Genomic DNA, 16,368 nt, shown 5'->3' on the forward strand with positions numbered 1-16,368 from the left:
CGGTACGCGGGCCTCTCACTGTTGTGTCCTCTCCCGTTGCGGAGCAACAGGCTCCGGACGCGCAGGCTCAGCGGCCATGGCTCACGGGCCCAGCCGCTCCGCGGCATGTGGGATCTTCCCAGACCAGGGCACGAACCCGCGTCCCCTGCATCAGCAGGCGGACTCGCAACCGCTGCGCCACCAGGGAAGCCCCACATTTAGCTTTTTGAAAGCAGGGAACTACGTTTTTGTATCCCCTCTCCTCCAACCCAGACCTAGATTTACATATATATTTTTGTTCAATAAATGTTTGAATGAATGTCCGAGTTTATAATTTTCTAGTTTTGTGGCAGTTGTTGAAAACTATAGTCATCACAGGAGCACAGTATGTGTAATTTCCTTTCTTTTCTTTCCATTCCAGATGTAACCATAAACTAGTCACTGCAGAAAAAAATTCAGGTTAAATTATATTTTGTTTGCTTGGTCAAAGTAACCATTTATTTCAAATTAAACTTGGTGACTGGTTTCTAGTTGAGTGTTTTTGTTGTTTTGGCTGTGCCACGCAGCTTGTGGGATCTTAGTTCCCTGACTAGAGCTCCAACCCGGGCCCGGAAGTGAAAGTGCCAGAGTTCTAACCACTGGACCTCCAGGGAATTCCCTCTAGTTACGTATTTTAATGATTCCCATTTAAAACTCAGTTGTTTGCCAGAAAGTGGTGCTTCATGTTACATCTAAATGTAATTGCTCTCTAGCACTTTCTTGGGGTCTTCTTACCCACCCCCTGCCACCCCCTGCCACCCCCAGTCAGGGTTGTTTTATATACATTTGGCTGGTGCACACAATTTTGGTAATTTATATTTTGCCAGAAGATCATCCATTTCATCTAGGTTTTCCAATATCCTACCCTAAAGTCCTACCCTAATAAAATGGTCTCTAATTCTTTTCATCTCTTCTGATTCTATGGTTATGTTCTATTTCTCATTCCCATTCTGGTTAATTTTTCTTTTTCTTAATAAGGCTCTAAACAAGTTTATCGGCTTTATTGCTCATTTCAAAGAAATTAGCATTTGAATTTATCTCTTCTTTTTAATTTTTCCATGTTTTTTTTAAAGTATTTATTTACTTATTTATTTGGCTGCCCTGGGTCTTAGTTGTAGCATGGGGGATCTATTTTTTAGTTGCAGCCTGTGAACTCTTAGTTGCGGCATGTGGGATCTAGTCCCCCTGCATTGGGAGCGCGGAGTCTTAGCCACTGTGCCACCAGGGAAGTCCCCATTAATTAGTTTTTATCTTTACTGATTCACTCTTCTTTGCTTCTTTGGGTTTATTTTACTATGATTTTAAAGTTTCTTGGGACTTCCCTGGTGGCACAGTGGTTAAGAATCCGCCTGCCAATGCAGGGGACACGGGTTCGAGCCCTGGTCCGGGAAGATCCCACTGGCCGCGGAGCAACTAAGCCCGTGCACCACAACTACTGAGCCTGCACTCTAGAGCCCGCGAGACACAACTACTGAAGCCCGCGCACCTAGAGCCCGTTCTCTGCAACAAGAGAAGCCACCGCAATAAGAAGCCCATGCACTGCAACGAAGAGTAGCCCCCGCTCGCTGCAACTAGAAAAAGCCCGGGAGCAGCAACAAAGACCCAACACAGTCAAAAATAAATTAATTAATTTTAAAAAAAAGAAAATTCAGCTTAAAAAAAAAAGTTTCTTAAGGTGACTTAAATTGTTTTATATCTATTTTCATTAACAAGTGAGGTAGTTAAGGTTATACATTTTCAAGCATGGCTGTTGCTAGGTCCTATAGATTTTACCACGAAGTGTTCTGTTTATTGCCTGTCCCTAAACGGCTAATGAATTGTCCAAATTCTTATCTCAGTCTTTCTTGATCCCCCCTGCAGAATTCAAGAGTTTGTAATTTCGCTTTTGATTTCCTCTTTTGATCCAGTTGGATTCTTTTTTTTCTGATTTTTACTAGTTTGCTCAAGTTCTAGTGCATCCTATTTTTTCCCTTGTTAATTTGGACGTTCTATTGTACTTTTCCACTCTCATAATGGTTACCTCCCCTAGAACTCATAATCAGACGCATATTTCTCTCATTATTGGAAAAGAAGATGGCAGTGATTTCCTCTATCAACAAGTCCTTTTTCCCCTACCCCAGTAAACTGCAACCTTACATTTCTTTTTACTCCTCCGCAGGAATTGTTTTTTATTTACTAACGGACACGCATAGGCCGGTGGTTGGGAATATTTTCTCCCTGGGGGTAACTTCCTCCTCGGCTGTGACCCTTTAATCAGGTCTGGGAAGATGTAACGAGAAAACAGAACATAGAGGAGGAAACGCTGCAAAGAGGCCACGCACAGGCTGGAATTTCCCTGCCGTTTAAATCGGCTTGGACGGACCCTGGGCCTACAACTGAACAGAAAAGCGAGGCCCTCCAGCCATTAAGCCAAAAGGCCCGCTCACGCCGGCCCCGCTCCCCTGTCCAACGACTGCGATTCCCAGAGCCCTCCGCGACCGGAGAGGTCGCGGCCGCGGGTGCGCAGGCGCACACCTGCCCCCGCGGGTGGGCTGGAAGCGCGCTACGCAGAAGTGGTCAGATGGGAGCTCGGGGACCTGCGAGGTGAGTCTTAGCGGCGGCGCCCCGGGTGTCGCTCTTTGGCCCGCGCTGCTATGGCCAGTCCCGGAAGGCAGCGGCGGTTTCTGCAGTGAGCACACCCCGCAGGCAACCCTGTGAGGAGCCGAGGCCAGACCGCGCGGAACGGTGTCTGGGTCCCCACGGTTCCCGCGCCCGGTTGCACGGATTACGTCACGTGTTGTGGAGGGCGGTGGCTGGCCCGGTGCGCCTCTTCTCTTCTCTGGAGATCCCAGGGGTTAAAGTGAAGGGTGGGGAATTGTAACTTGTATGGAGGACAGCCCCCTCCCCAGGCGATCGGGCGGTCCCCTGCCCAGTGCCGTGCGCAGTTCAGCTGCGGGCCGGCGCCGCCGGAACATCACCCCGAGAAACAGCCTTCTGCGCTCGTCTTCCGTGCTTCCTTTCTCCTCGGCCAGCGCCCCTGTTTGTGTGCCTTTAATGGCCTCTGGGTGCGTCCCACCTCCTTCCCTTTAGATTTTCCTGACGCTGGACACCTTACCCGAGACCACGTCTTGCCCATAGCAGCCGCATCTCAGGACCCTACTACAGATCCTGGGCGTTTGAATAAGATTGCCTCATAGGAATTTTAAATTTTTCTTTTGTTGTGGCCACTACAGAAACTTGAGAAAGAGTGGAGAGGCCATCTGGGAGGAGGCTGCCTCTTCAATACCTCTGAGAGTCAGTCACCTTGCACTGAAACGTTTGTCAGCTCTGAGCTCTGGAAACTTGGGTTTTGCTTAAGACTTGTTTCTTCCAGTGGGATCCCGGAACACTTTTTTTTTTTCCTGCTGTTTTCTCCTGCTATAGCATTTATCTAGTTGTATTATCTAGTGTAGCAAACTTTTTACATATCTGTCTACCAGATTGTAAGTATCTCAAAGGCAATGACTCTTACTGGAATAAGAATCTGGAGAGGAATGGAGAAAAAAGTATTAAAGGGTATAGTACAGGGTTTGGCTCTTGGTAGATTCTGAGTGTGTGTTAATGAATTAAAAAAAAAAAAAAGAATGGGGCTTCCCTGGTGGCGCAGTGGTTGAGAGTCCGCCTGTCGATGCAGGGGACGCCGGTTCGTGCCCTGATCCGGGAAGATCCCACATGCCGCGGAGCGGCTGGGCCCGTGAGCCATGGCCGCTGAGCCTGCGCGTCCGGCGCCTGTGCTCCGCAACGGGAGAGGCCACAACAGTGAGAGGCCCACGTACAGCAAAAAAAAAAAAAAAAGAATGATTTCTACTTGTTACAGGGTGCCCCTGAAAGACTCCTGCTAGTATGGGCCTTCTACAGAGCCAGTCCAGGCTAGGATGGCTGGATCACTAACAGCAGCTGAAACTCTGGCCCTTCAGGATACACAGGGTCAAGAGAAGATTATGATGATGGAGCCAAAGGAAGAGGAACAGTCTTGGGAGTGTGAGACCAGGCTACATGGGAACCGCTCTCCCAGTCAGGAGATCTTCCGCCAACGCTTCAGGCAGCTCTGCTACCAGGAGACTCCTGGTCCCCGGGAGGCCCTGAGCCGACTAAGGGTGCTCTGCTGTGAGTGGCTAAGGCCCGAGACGCACACCAAGGAGCAGATCCTGGAGTTGCTGGTGCTGGAACAATTCCTGACCATCCTACCGGAGAAGCTCCAGTCCTGGGTGCGGGGACATCACCCTGAGAGTGGAGAGGAGGCTGTGACTGTGCTGGAGGACTTAGAGAAAGGACTTGATGAACCAGGACTGCAGGTGGGAAGGGGAACATACGATCTGTTGTGGGAGCCAGATCAATGACCTTCAGGCTGGACAGAGGGGCAGCAGTAGGGGGAGTTGCCAAGTTCAAAACTCTTTTGGGCCAGGCAGAGCAGTGAGTGTGTGTTTCTGTGTGTTTTTTCTGCCCTCAAGTCCTGAATAAGACTCTAGCTCCTCTTCCTGCCCCTGTGCTGACTCTGAGGAGGCTCTCCAAAGTCTCCTTGGAAGCTTTGGCTCCACAGAAACCGAGTGGTGCCTGATCACCTCCAGGTCCCAGGCCCGGTACACGGACCTGCACAGGAAGAGCCGTGGGAGGAGAAGGAGCCTGTGGGAGCAGCCCAGGAGAAACCAAGCATCCAGCTCCAGCCCAAGGAGACCCAGCCTTTCCCAGAGCGTGGTGAGGAGCAGGATTCTGTGGGGAGGGAGAGGAGGAGGAGAGGGTATAAAGGGCACAGAGTAGGTGGTCAAGAGTTGGCCATCCTCATCTTGCCCTTGCTATTCTTACCTCTTAGGTGAGAGACGTAGCCTGTTTCATCACTCACAAAATTAGGAATAACGATAACCTACCTCATGTAGTAGCTGTAAGGATTAAATTTCAATCATAACCTGGCTGTAAAGCCTCACCAGCATCTCCGGGCTTTAGAGGGCCCTAAAACAGGACCAGAAAATACTTCATTCACTTCCTGCCTCATCATCTCCACTGCCCTGGGCTGCAGGCCAGCCTGGAAATCTTTTTCAACTTTCTCATGACTCCCAAAACATACTTTTTAAGCCATAACACACTCCGCGTGAGACACAGCCTGTCATCACCTTTATCTACCACCTACCCCCCACCTAAAAGCCCTATTTGATACTCTCTTCCATCTACACTTCTGCCCTTCAGATTCACCACAAAAACTTCCTTTCCGGCCTGCCTTCATCCCCACAAACATCCTCTCCTCCTTCCTACGGCAAACTCTAGAGGGAGAGCCTCAGGACCACACACTGGCCTTGCTGAGTGCTGTATAACCTCATGAACCATCGGGAACGTGACATGAATATTTTGCTAATCAAGACTCTATTTAAATACTTCATTTTACACCACAACCCCACCACCATCAGACAAAAGCCTATGAAAATTCAAATTCTTGTTGGCAACAAAATGGGAAAAACTAGAAATGGAGATTAATCTTAGTGTCTGCTCCATAAGTATGTTTTTATTTCCCAGCACTTCCTTGCCTTTCTTGCAGAGTTCTCCTTGTCTCCTTTACTTCTGTTTTGTAAGTCTCTCTTCAAAGCTAACTACTGTTTGACTTTTTTTTTTTCAGCAAGCATGTTTCAGATTTCTTTAACCACAAGCATTTAACCTGAAAAAAAATGTATTTTTAAAGTCTTGCATTACCTTATAGCAATTGCTTTTTGTCCTCTTTAGACTACAGAAAGCATTACAATTAAAAGACAAAAAGCGTTAGAGATGTTTTAAAAACCAAAACGCAAAGCACTCTTCTCTTCGTTTTTTAAGGAGCAGGTCAAAGGGAAAGGCAGAAAGCACCAAGAAGGCAGTCGTCCCTTCAGTAAAGGAGCCAGCTGCTTGGGGATCCTTTTCTGTGGCTAGAGATTTGTGGGGCAGGGAATGACGGGGAAGAGGTGAAGGTCACGGAGTCAGGAGGAGCAGGGTCTTTGCGCGTTTAGGAACGTCCCTTTTCCCTCAACCTGTGATTCTCATTTTTCCCTTCCCACACAACATCACTCCCCAGTTTCTTGAAAATATTATTTTTGCTCATATTTTTAAAGAGTAAATCCTAAAAAAGAAGGTCCTGCCTTGAAATTTATTTTTCAAATAACATTTTTGCAGTGTTCCATTAAGGAAAATTTAGAAAAAACAGATAAGGGGGAGGGGGGAGAAAAAAGGAGAAACCTTCTCCCCTACACAATCCCATCACCAATAGATGACCAGTGTTCATATTTAAATGACTTTCCTTCTGAATTTTGTCGTGTGTGTATATTGAATATTTTTTAAGCTTTTATTTTCATGCCAGAAATCCTAATCCAAGTGTCATTTCTCTATACATCCAGAACAGGTATATTTACATTTTCCATCAGTTGTTGCAGAAGATGATGCAGAGCCCAAGGACAAAGGGTCGTTGCCAGAACCACCCATTACTGACGTGGAATCACAGGTGCTCAGAGAAAAACTCACCACCAGCACCTCTACATTTGAAGCTGCCTCTGAAGTTGAGGCCCCTTTAGAGCAGCAGCAGAGAAATCTCAAAGGGGAAAGGCTGAAGCAGTCCCCCGCTCAGGGGAAAAGCTTCAGGCAGATGGTCGTCACCCTTAAGACAACTCCCACAGGGAAGAAAGACCATGAATGCAGTGAATGTGGTAAAGCCTTCATTTATAACTCACACCTTATAATCCACCAGAGAATCCATTCTGGAGAGAAACCCTATAAGTGCAGTGACTGTGGGAAAACTTTCAACCAGAGCTCAAACCTCATTCAGCATCAGAGAATTCATACAGGAGAGAAACCCTACGAATGTCATGTGTGTGGGAAGTCCTTCAGGTGGAGTGCTCACCTTGTTCAACATCAGAGGGTTCATTCAGGGGAGAAGCCCTACGAGTGTAATGAGTGTGGGAAGGCCTTCAGTCAAAGCTCATATCTAAGTCAGCATCTGAGAATCCACAGTGGAGAGAAACCTTTCCTATGTAAAGAATGTGGGAAGGCCTACAGGTGGAGTTCTGAGCTTATCAGACATCAGAGAGTTCATGCCAGAAAAGAGCCTTCCCAATGGACTGTGGGTGAGAAAGTTTCCAGACAGAATTGTACTTTTGTCTGATCAGTTTTAGGACTATATTCCATAAAAGTTATAAGCACCTTCAAATTTTTCCTGTGTCTTTCTTGATTTAGGAAAAAATGTTTACCTAGTCCCACCTTCAGCTCATCGCCTCATGCCCTCTGTTTGAGATGACTGTATCAACTAGCATGCCTTTGGCTGCAAGTAACAGCCAAGATGCCGACTTCATTAGGGTTCTGGGCCTGGCACAGAGCAGCTGTGGCCATCCTGTATTAGTATTATTGTGAATGGGCCTTTGGTCCTGGCCCTTCCTCGGCCCCATACTGAGCTGCCTCTTGGGACAGGGTCACATCTACAAGTGTCCAGGCATGAGACAGAAACCACACTTGTTCTCTGAGCAGGAAACGTTTAATACAAAGAAGTGCTAGCTAGTAAAGGGGGATTATCTGTTAAAGGAGGTAACGAGATCTTAATATAGGAATAGCAGCATGGGGAACAGCTACTACCTCTAGGACTGAGGGAGAGCATCAGAGGAAGAAGCAGACCTAGGAGAGCCAACCCTCCCCCGCACCCCCAGCCCAAGACTGGACAGGTGAAATTCAGGCCTGACTGGACAGGTGTGGCTGCCCCAGGGGTACGTGCGAGCTGGTCTGTACAGGCTTGCAACAGCCAGTTCTGCACTTCTTTTCGCCAGCCTGCACTGAAATTGGTCATGGTGAGAGTATTCATGCCGTGGAAATCAGGAATGCTACAAATCAGGGCTTTTCTTTTTTAACTAGTTGTTAAATATTAACACTGGCTGGTGAAGTTCATCAAGGCGCTGCAGGTCAGAGCAGGAAGCCACTGGTCGAGGTGCCCGCAAACTCACCAGAGGACGGGTGCTGCACCGTAAGGACAAGAAGGAAAACTACCAGAAGGACAAGCCCCTTCCTCTTCGCTTTGTCCCTCCAGTGCCCTTTACTGGCAAAGCCTGACACTGTGCCAGCTGGCAAAGGGGAGATGTCGACAGTTCCAGTTCCAGTCTCATAGAGTACGGCAGGGGACGGCAGACTTGGAATGAGGAGGTGATTACTTGCTAACTGGCCCGTGTTATAAACTCCTTTCCACCTCAGGACCTCTGTCCTCATTCTCCATTCCCTAACTCCATGCTCTCCTCCCAAATAGTTACGTAAGTCACATTTTACTTTGTCTAGATCTCCACTTAAGTGTCACCTCTTGAGAGAGGCCTTCCCTGACTCTGAGATACAAGTTTTATTTCTCTCTCACATAAATGTCCAGACATGAGCAGGTGGTCAGCAAACAGCCCACAGGCCAAATCCATCTTGCGGCCTGTTTTTTAAAGCCCACAAGCTAAGAATGGTTTTTGCATTTTTTTAAGTGTAAAAAGCAGGAAAGAAGAGTTAAGTGACAGACTGTGGCTCACAAAGCCTAAAATATTTACTTCTGGCCCCTTACAGGAAATTTTTTCAAGCCCTGGTCTAAGGGATAGCTCGGTTTAATTTCACCAGGTACGTCAGGGACCCACCTTGCTCCTCTGTCCCCTGGATTAGGATGTGTTTGTCTGCATGGTTGATGCTGGATCCTTACCGTATCCACATTCCATTTCCCAGTAAGAGTGAAGTAATGGTCTCAAGGACTGGCAATTTCCTTTTCAGCAGGTGTCGCAGAAGGGGACCCAATCCTTTGGTGAAGATTCAACTACACAGCCACATCTATCTACCAGGGAGGCTGGAAAACACCTCTAGCAGGGTGACAATTTCCCCAATTAAAACTGGAGAAGGAGAGAACAAATTTGGGAAGACCATGAGCGTGCTCCACCCCATGGAACATCTCCCCACTTCTGCAGCCTGGTGCTGCGGACTGACTGGCGAAGGAGAGTCCTGGTCCCTGAAAGGGCAGAGCAGGATCTGGGAAGCAGATGATGTGGTCAAGATGTCAAGGGTATGGATTAGAGCTCTGGTCTTGGTGGTGGTCACTCCAGAAATAGCCATCATTTTGACTGCAGCACCCTGTATTCATCACTGAGAAGAGCTGAAACCAGAATATTTTGTAGGCAAAATGTTGACCTGAGGCCATCTCTTCTGACTTCGTTAGTGCAAAAGAAGCTATTCCAACAGCAGAGGTTCTGTATACTTAGTTTGGTTGTATTACAGGAACTACTTCCGTATCCAAGAGGGGCTCCTGCGATTTAAAGGTGCCATACTGGTCCAATCATAATCTGTTCGTGTTTCTATGTATGAGTGCCCTGCTCACATGTGCATTTTGGAATTCACTGATAGCAGAAAGTTCCCCTAGCTGTGCAGCTGAATAAACAAAAGAACTTGTACCTGCTAACGAGTGTGGTCTTTTGTCCACAGCAGGAGATAGAGGAAGAAACAGATTGTTCCCCCTCTCAGGAAGCTGATAGGCAGCCTGTAGTTGACAGAACCCTTTCAGCAGCAGTGGTCAGTTCAGCAGTGGTGGGCTCTGCAGGCAGGCAGCCAGTACAGACCCCAAAGCTCAGGACTCACTAGCTGTGGTGATCCTGTGAGTTCATGAGGGCTGCCCGAACAAAGTACAATAGACTGGGTGGCTGAAACAACAGAAATTTATTTTCTTAAGATTCTGGAAGGTAGAAGTCCAAGATCAAAGTGTTGGTAGGGTTGGTTTCTTCTGAGGTTTCTCCCCTTGGCTTGCAGATGACCACCATCTCCGTGTCTTCACATGGTCTTCCCTCTCTGCATATCTGTGGCCTAAATTCCTCTTATAAGAGCACCAGTCATCGTGGGTTAGGGCCCACCCTAATAACCTCATTTTAACTTCACTACCTCTTTTTTTTTTTTTTTTTTTTACGTACGCGGGCCTCTCACTGTTGTGGCCTCTCCCGTTGCGGAGCACAGGCTCCGGATGCGCAGGCTCAGCGGCCATGGCTCACGGGCCCAGCCGCTCCGCAGCATGTGGGATCTTCCCGGACCGGGGCACGAACCCGTGTCCCCTGCATCAGCAGATGGACTCTCAACCACTGCGCCACCAAGGAAGCCCTCACTACCTCTTTATAGACCCTATCTCCAAATGCAGACACATTCTGAGGTACTGGGGATTAGGACTTCAACATGAATTCTGTGGGACACATAACTCAGCCTTGGGTAAATCACTCTCCTAGTCTCAGCTTTCTCTTCTGTAAAATGGGGGAAATAATCGTACCCATCCATACCTAGTACCATAGGTTGTGATGGGGATTAAATTCAATAACACCTAGCCCAGTGACCGGAACAGGTAACATTAAAAAATGTTAGCTTAGGGCTTCCCAGGTCAAAAATATTTAAAGGAATTAAATAAAAAAAAAGAAAAGTACCCAACAACATACAATTTACAATGCCTGGCACCCAATCAAAAATTAAAGGCATGCAAGAAAAAGGAAAACATGATCCATAATGAGGAGAAAAAATCGATAGAAACAGATCCAGCAATGACACAGATGATAATTATTAGACAAGGACACTGAATGCAGCTATTATACTCCGTATGTTCAAAAAGGTGAAGGAAAACATGAGCACGGAGAAAGACAGAGAAGAGATATTAACAAGACCCAAACTGAATTCTAGAGATGAAAGATATGTCTGAGATGAAAAATGTACTGGATAAAAACTATCCAAAATGAAATACAGAGATTAAAAAATACATTTTAAAAAAAATAGATGAACAAAGCATCAATCAGTAAGTTGTGAGACAACTTTAATCAACCTAATACATGTGTAATTAGAGTCCCAAGGGGAAGAAAGAGGAAAGCAGAAAAACATTTGAAGAAGTAACAGCTAACAACTTTCCAAATTTGCTGTAAACTATAAATCTACAGATCCAAGAAGTTCAACAAACACAAAGCAGAAGAAACGTGAAGACAGATACACCAAGGTACTATCAAAATCGAATTGCTTAAAGCCAGTAATAAATACATAGGCAGCAGAATTGGCTGAGATATGGAATTTCATTTTAGAAACAAGAACTAAAACTTATAAGCAGTAGAAAGAAGTTTTGACTTTTCCTATAAGCACTTCACAATGGAATTCCCACTTGTAAAGGAAGAAATCTTCTGTGATAGACCTGCAAACATAATACATTGGCCCTGACAAAGAAACAGTGTTATAATGGTAATTAGATTCCCATGTCAACTCACAAGGGCTACTTAGTGTGCTTAAGGTAGATGAAATAATGTACATTTAAGATAAAACACAGAAAGAAAAAAAAACAGGAAATAAAAATAAGTACAATGCAGTGGTTAAGATGCAATTTTTATTCTCTTTGAATTCTAACGCTTGTGGGAAAGCATCTTTAACTTGGGGTAAATCAAAGGAGAAAGAAAGTGGGTAAAAGAGAAAAAGAAACTGCATTTATTGGGCTCCTACTATGCACAAAGCAGTGGACTGTCAGATATACCATTTTGTACTATACTCCCACAAACCTGAAGCGTGGGTATTTTCCCCACTTTATGGATGAGGAAATTGAAATTCAGGGAATAACCAAGATTAGACAATCCACGATGAATTCTGAAGGGATTTCTGGGTGTGTTTGGGGTCTTTACAGGCTGGTGGCACTGGTTATTTGGTTGTTTGCCTTAAAAACAAATGGCTACTTTTTCCTTGATTCACTTGCATTTCCTGCATTACTGCTGTTTCTTTGCTTAATTGGAATTTATTTCTAGCTAATGAACGGGTCCACGTGGCATAGAGAGAAAAAAGGGACACTTTTCCCCAAGGTACCTGAGAAAACATTTTAAGAGAAAAAGAAGCTCTCCCGCTCTCCCTCTCTTCCTTCTTTCCTCTTTCCCTCCCTCTCCCTCCACCATGTGAGGACATAGTGAGAACGTGGTCACCCACAGCCAGGAAGAGAGCTCTCAGTAGGAACCAAATTGGCTGGCATCTCAATCTGGGATTTGTAGCCTCCAGAACAGTGAGAAAATAAATTTCTGTAGAAAGGAATGAAGGAAGGAAAGAAAGAAAGAGAGAGAGAGGAAGGAAGGAAGGAAGAAAGAAAGAAGGAAAGAAAGAGAAAGGAAGGAAGGAAGGAAAGAAGAAAGGAGGAAGGAGGAAGGGAGAAAGGAAGAAAGAAAGAAAGGAGTTAAAGAGGCGTTGCCTGTATTCAACGGACAGAACATCCAGCCTGGCAGGGTTCTGCTGTAGATAGTGAGGCTCCCAACATATGGTTTGTCCTGCAATAGATTCTAATCCTTTCAATAACAAGTCATTTAAAAACTAATTTTCAAGGAATTCCCTGGCCATCCAGTGGTTAGGACTCCACGCTTTCACTGCTGAGGGCCCAGGTTCAACCCCTGCTCAGGGAACTAAGATCCCACAAGCTGTGTGGCTCAGCCAAAAAAACAAAACAAAACAAAACACACAAGAACAACTAATTTTTAAGATTATCCTGAGCATACTACTACATATGAAGAAAACATAAGCCTGTGATGATGCTGAAGCAGCTGCAAAAATAAGAATACTGAATCCCAGCAAATACATTTAAGATATAGCTCACATGAAGAAAAAAATATAATATATCCAAGAAGATGGAAATAATGTATAAAAACAGAAACGAGATCAAGAAGTAAACAAAGCCTCTTATGAAAGAAAGATTTTGAGGATGGTACAGGTGAAGTATCTGATTTGGGTTTTGTTTTGTTTCAGTGCTGAAAGTTGCAAGGAAAAGAGGTGTGTTTAAAGCAATCTGTGGCTATCTTGTATTTGAGTAAATCGTATAGTGGATCAATTCCCTCAGCTAAAGAAAGGTTTTGGTTCGATGTTTAACATTTTACGTGTCCCCATATCACATAAAGAGATATAATTTATATTAGATGGGTGATATAGACCTTTAATGCCATGGCCATCATTTTAGGGGATAAAGGATCTGCATAGAAAAATAAAGGACAGCAAAGGCATTATGATTCTACATTCAGTTAATTAAATTTGAAATGTCCAATTCATCATTATGGCCTCTTATTTATTTAAGTCATTCATTGGTTAATTTTTGAGTGGCAACCCTGGGCTGAATGCGATACGCTCTTCTACAACAAGGTAGCCCTGTCCTCAAGGAGCAGGACAAAATTAGCTGGCACAAAGGGCATTTCCAGTCTAGTGACTGGAAGAAGAGGAAAGATCAGAGCAAAGTTTCAGGTCGGAATGAAAGTGTCCTACAGTGAGTAAATCCCCAGATCGCTGTGCACTGTGGATGCTCTGATGCTGAAACTGGTGAGAGTTCTGACCAGAGGCTTTTCCGCATTGGTATTCCAAGGGCCTCTCCAGTACAAGTTTTCTGATGAACTCCAAGGTGGGAATTCTGTCTGAAGGTGGAATTCATTACATTAGCAGGGTTGCTCACCAGTGTGAACTCTCTGATGCAGAGAATCTCAGCTCCACCCGACCGCATGAAGACCTCTCGGGTCTCTCCCACATTCCCTGCACTCCTGGGATTCCTCCCACTTGGGAGTCAATGGAGTGGAGTGTGGATTATAGTCCTCCTGTAACTAAAGTTCCGCCCTGTCCCCACCACAACCCAGCTCAGAGAATGCCGACATAACCAGCAGATCAGGGGCACAGAAGCATTTTTCTCCTTTCTAGATGATGTTTTGGGTAATCTGCCCACTCCAATGCATAATCACCCTTCTTAGCAAAAGGCCTCAAATAATCAACTCTGCTGGCCACCCTGCGCTCATTCCCTCCACATCTGTCGTCTCAGTTCCTCCAGCAGCCTCAGAGGACAGTGCTTTCTTCCTTCTTTCTGAAGCCAAACCTGCCTTCTGTACCTTGAGTATGTCCTTTCCCACTGCCACTAAATTAAATTTTAATAATTAGTTATTAGATAAGTATCTTAATAGGCCTGGTTGGAAGTTCGAAAGAACCTGGGCCGCGGCAAGGACTCCATGAACATCAGGGAACGGCGGAATAGATCCTACCCTGGGATGTGAAACGTCCTCACAAACGACAAATCACGGCGGCCTGAGAGACGCCAGCCCAGGTCCCGTCCGGCGGGCGCCCCAGTACTTGACTTCGGGGTCAGCAGCGCGCAGTAGCCCACTCTCGGGGCCCTCGCACCTCAGCCTCCGGCCCCCACCGGTCACCAGCAAAAAGGCACCCCGGGCCTCTACCAATCACGCCGCACGCCGCCCCGGCCCGCCAGGTGGCGCACGGACAAGGGTCCCCAGGCTTCCGAGAGCGGCCCCAGCCTCAGGGCTCGATGAGGCTCTTATCAGTACCTCTTGGTCCCGGAGGCAGTGCTGGCCGAGCGCTTTCGATGACTTAGAGGTTCGTCGGTGTCGGTGCCGGCAAAGTTGGGTCCACCGATGAAAACACTGTCTGCAAAGCGTAGTACAAATAAACATCAGCATTCTCGTCAGCGGCACCGCAGGAGAGATGCGAGTCGCGGCCGAGCCCCAGTGCGAGGCCCGGGCTGGAGACAAGGACGTGGCAGGGACGGCCAGTGGGTGCAGAGGGGTGAGCTCGCGTCCTCGGGCTCGAGGAGGGGGCCGCGCCTGCCTCGTCGGCCGCCGCTCCCCAGCTCTCAGGGAGGAGGCGGGCTTCCTGCTCCGTGGGAGAATCGAAGCCTTCTCGCCTACTCCCCACTCCGCAGCGCTGACCTCTACTGCATAGCTGAAGTCCCCACCAGCCTCTTAGCGCTTAGCCCCCCGCGCGTTGCACAGGTCCCAATGCGTCGTAGGGGCTCAGCAGGTGGTTGATGAATGTGCAGGGGCCCCGTTATTGAGGCTCCTCGCCTCAGGTTATCACCAGAATCACCACGTCCCGCTTCCCACTGGATTTTACTGAGGCTCCAACTCCCGTTCACTTTCAGGGGTTCACCCAGGCGGATGGTCTTGGCACAGCTTCATCCCCAAAGCTGAGGGATGTGATGAGGTAGAGGTTATTGCGGGTTACTTGGTAATTTGTTTTATAGGTAAAAGTTTGATTTCAGGACCGTGTAAAGGACTACAGAGGTCCAAAGATGAGTTTCAGATGGTCCATGAGTTCCCTGAATTTGCATGCACATTTTTCTAGATAGAGCTTTCCTGAGTCTCAAAGACCCTGTACCTAACCACCTAAGGAAACTGCCTCAGACCAGGAGTCACTCAGGAGAACATGTCAAAACAAAACAATAATAAACACCAGCACAGAAATCTCAGTAACATTTTTTTTAAATCCAGAATATCTTTTTTTTTTTTCCCCCTGCACTGCAAGGCTTGTGGGAACTTAGTTCCCTGACCAGGGATCGGGCCCTCAGCCCGATGGTGTCCTAACCACTGGACACCAAGAAATTCCAGATCCAGAATACCTTACATTAAGTTGATAATCCTGAAAAACTAACTGTATCTATCTAGATAAACAAAGTAGGTAACATTTTCCCTGTCATGAAAGATAAAAGACCTCACCAAGCAAAGCAGAAGATCAAGGACCGAGTAAACAGGACTTCCCTGGTAGCGCAGTGGTTAAGAATCCGCCTGCCAATGCAGGGGACATGGGTTCGAGCCCTGGTTCGGGAAGATCCCACATGCCGTGGAGCAAGTAAGCCTGTGTGCCACAACTACTGAGCCTGCATGCCACAACTACTGAAGCCCACGAACCTAGAGCCCATGCTCCGCAACGAGAAGCCACGCAATTAAGCCTACGCATCGCAACGAAGAGTAGCCCCTGCTCACTGCAACTGGAGAAAGCCCTCACGCAGCAATGAGAACCCAACACAGCCAAAAATAATTAATTTTTTTTAAAAAATAAATAAAAGGACAGAGAACAGCTTACGTAAAACCAGAAGCTACCAGAGCACATTTGGGGTACTAAGGTGAAATTTATAGGATGGCAGGAAAATGGCATACAAAGTCATATTAAGACCATAATGAAACAATGTACTTTGGAATATACTTAGAAAGGCATCAAATCAGTAAAATTGTAAAGAAATACTTTATTTACATAAAGTGTTAATATACCAGTAAAACTGTTTAATTAGGGAAGGATGAAAATGTACATGGTTAGGTCTGCAAAAATTCTGAAGGGTATTTCTGGCTATTTTGGTAGGTTTTTGAGATTGTGAGGCCTGGTATTTTTAATGGGTCTAAAATTAGGAAAATTCACATCTTTTCTTTCCTTGATAGAATTCTACTTGCACTAGATTATGACTACCAGTCAATTATATTATGGTCAGATTTTGGCTCCTAAGAAAATTGAGGGGGAGGGGGCAAACAAGGAAAAGAGAGAAATATTTCTGAGCTAGCTGGGTATAAGGTGGATAAGGGCAGGTAGTGAGGT

At 46.4% G+C, this 16,368-nt stretch overlaps 1 protein-coding gene across 1 annotated transcript; it reads left to right on the forward strand.

Annotated features, from left to right (window-relative positions):
- Window positions 1-2,556: 2,556 nt before the first annotated feature.
- ZNF232 (zinc finger protein 232) lies at window positions 2,557-7,229 on the forward strand. The gene is made up of 4 exons (XM_082860930.1): window positions 2,557-2,601; window positions 3,854-4,331; window positions 4,605-4,731; window positions 6,390-7,229. Exons 2-4 carry the CDS (start codon window positions 3,912-3,914, stop codon window positions 7,148-7,150), a joined length of 1,308 nt encoding a protein of 435 aa, XP_082717056.1. The 5' UTR covers window positions 2,557-2,601; window positions 3,854-3,911; the 3' UTR covers window positions 7,151-7,229.
- Window positions 7,230-16,368: the final 9,139 nt, after the last annotated feature.

This window comes from Leucopleurus acutus (assembly GCF_964270905.1).
Source record: "Leucopleurus acutus genome assembly, chromosome: 19".
NCBI lineage: Eukaryota > Metazoa > Chordata > Mammalia > Artiodactyla > Delphinidae > Leucopleurus > Leucopleurus acutus.

Bases quoted from the DNA above. Each gene is read 5' to 3' on its own strand.
- ZNF232 (XM_082860930.1), top strand. From the start codon at position 3,912: ATGGCTGGATCACTAACAGCAGCTGAAACTCTGGCCCTTCAGGATACA. The intron at 4,332-4,604 runs GTGGGAAGGGGA...GATCACCTCCAG, and splicing joins TTGATGAACCAGGACTGCAG to GTCCCAGGCCCGGTACACGG. The intron at 4,732-6,389 runs GTGAGGAGCAGG...CTATACATCCAG, and splicing joins CCAGCCTTTCCCAGAGCGTG to AACAGGTATATTTACATTTT.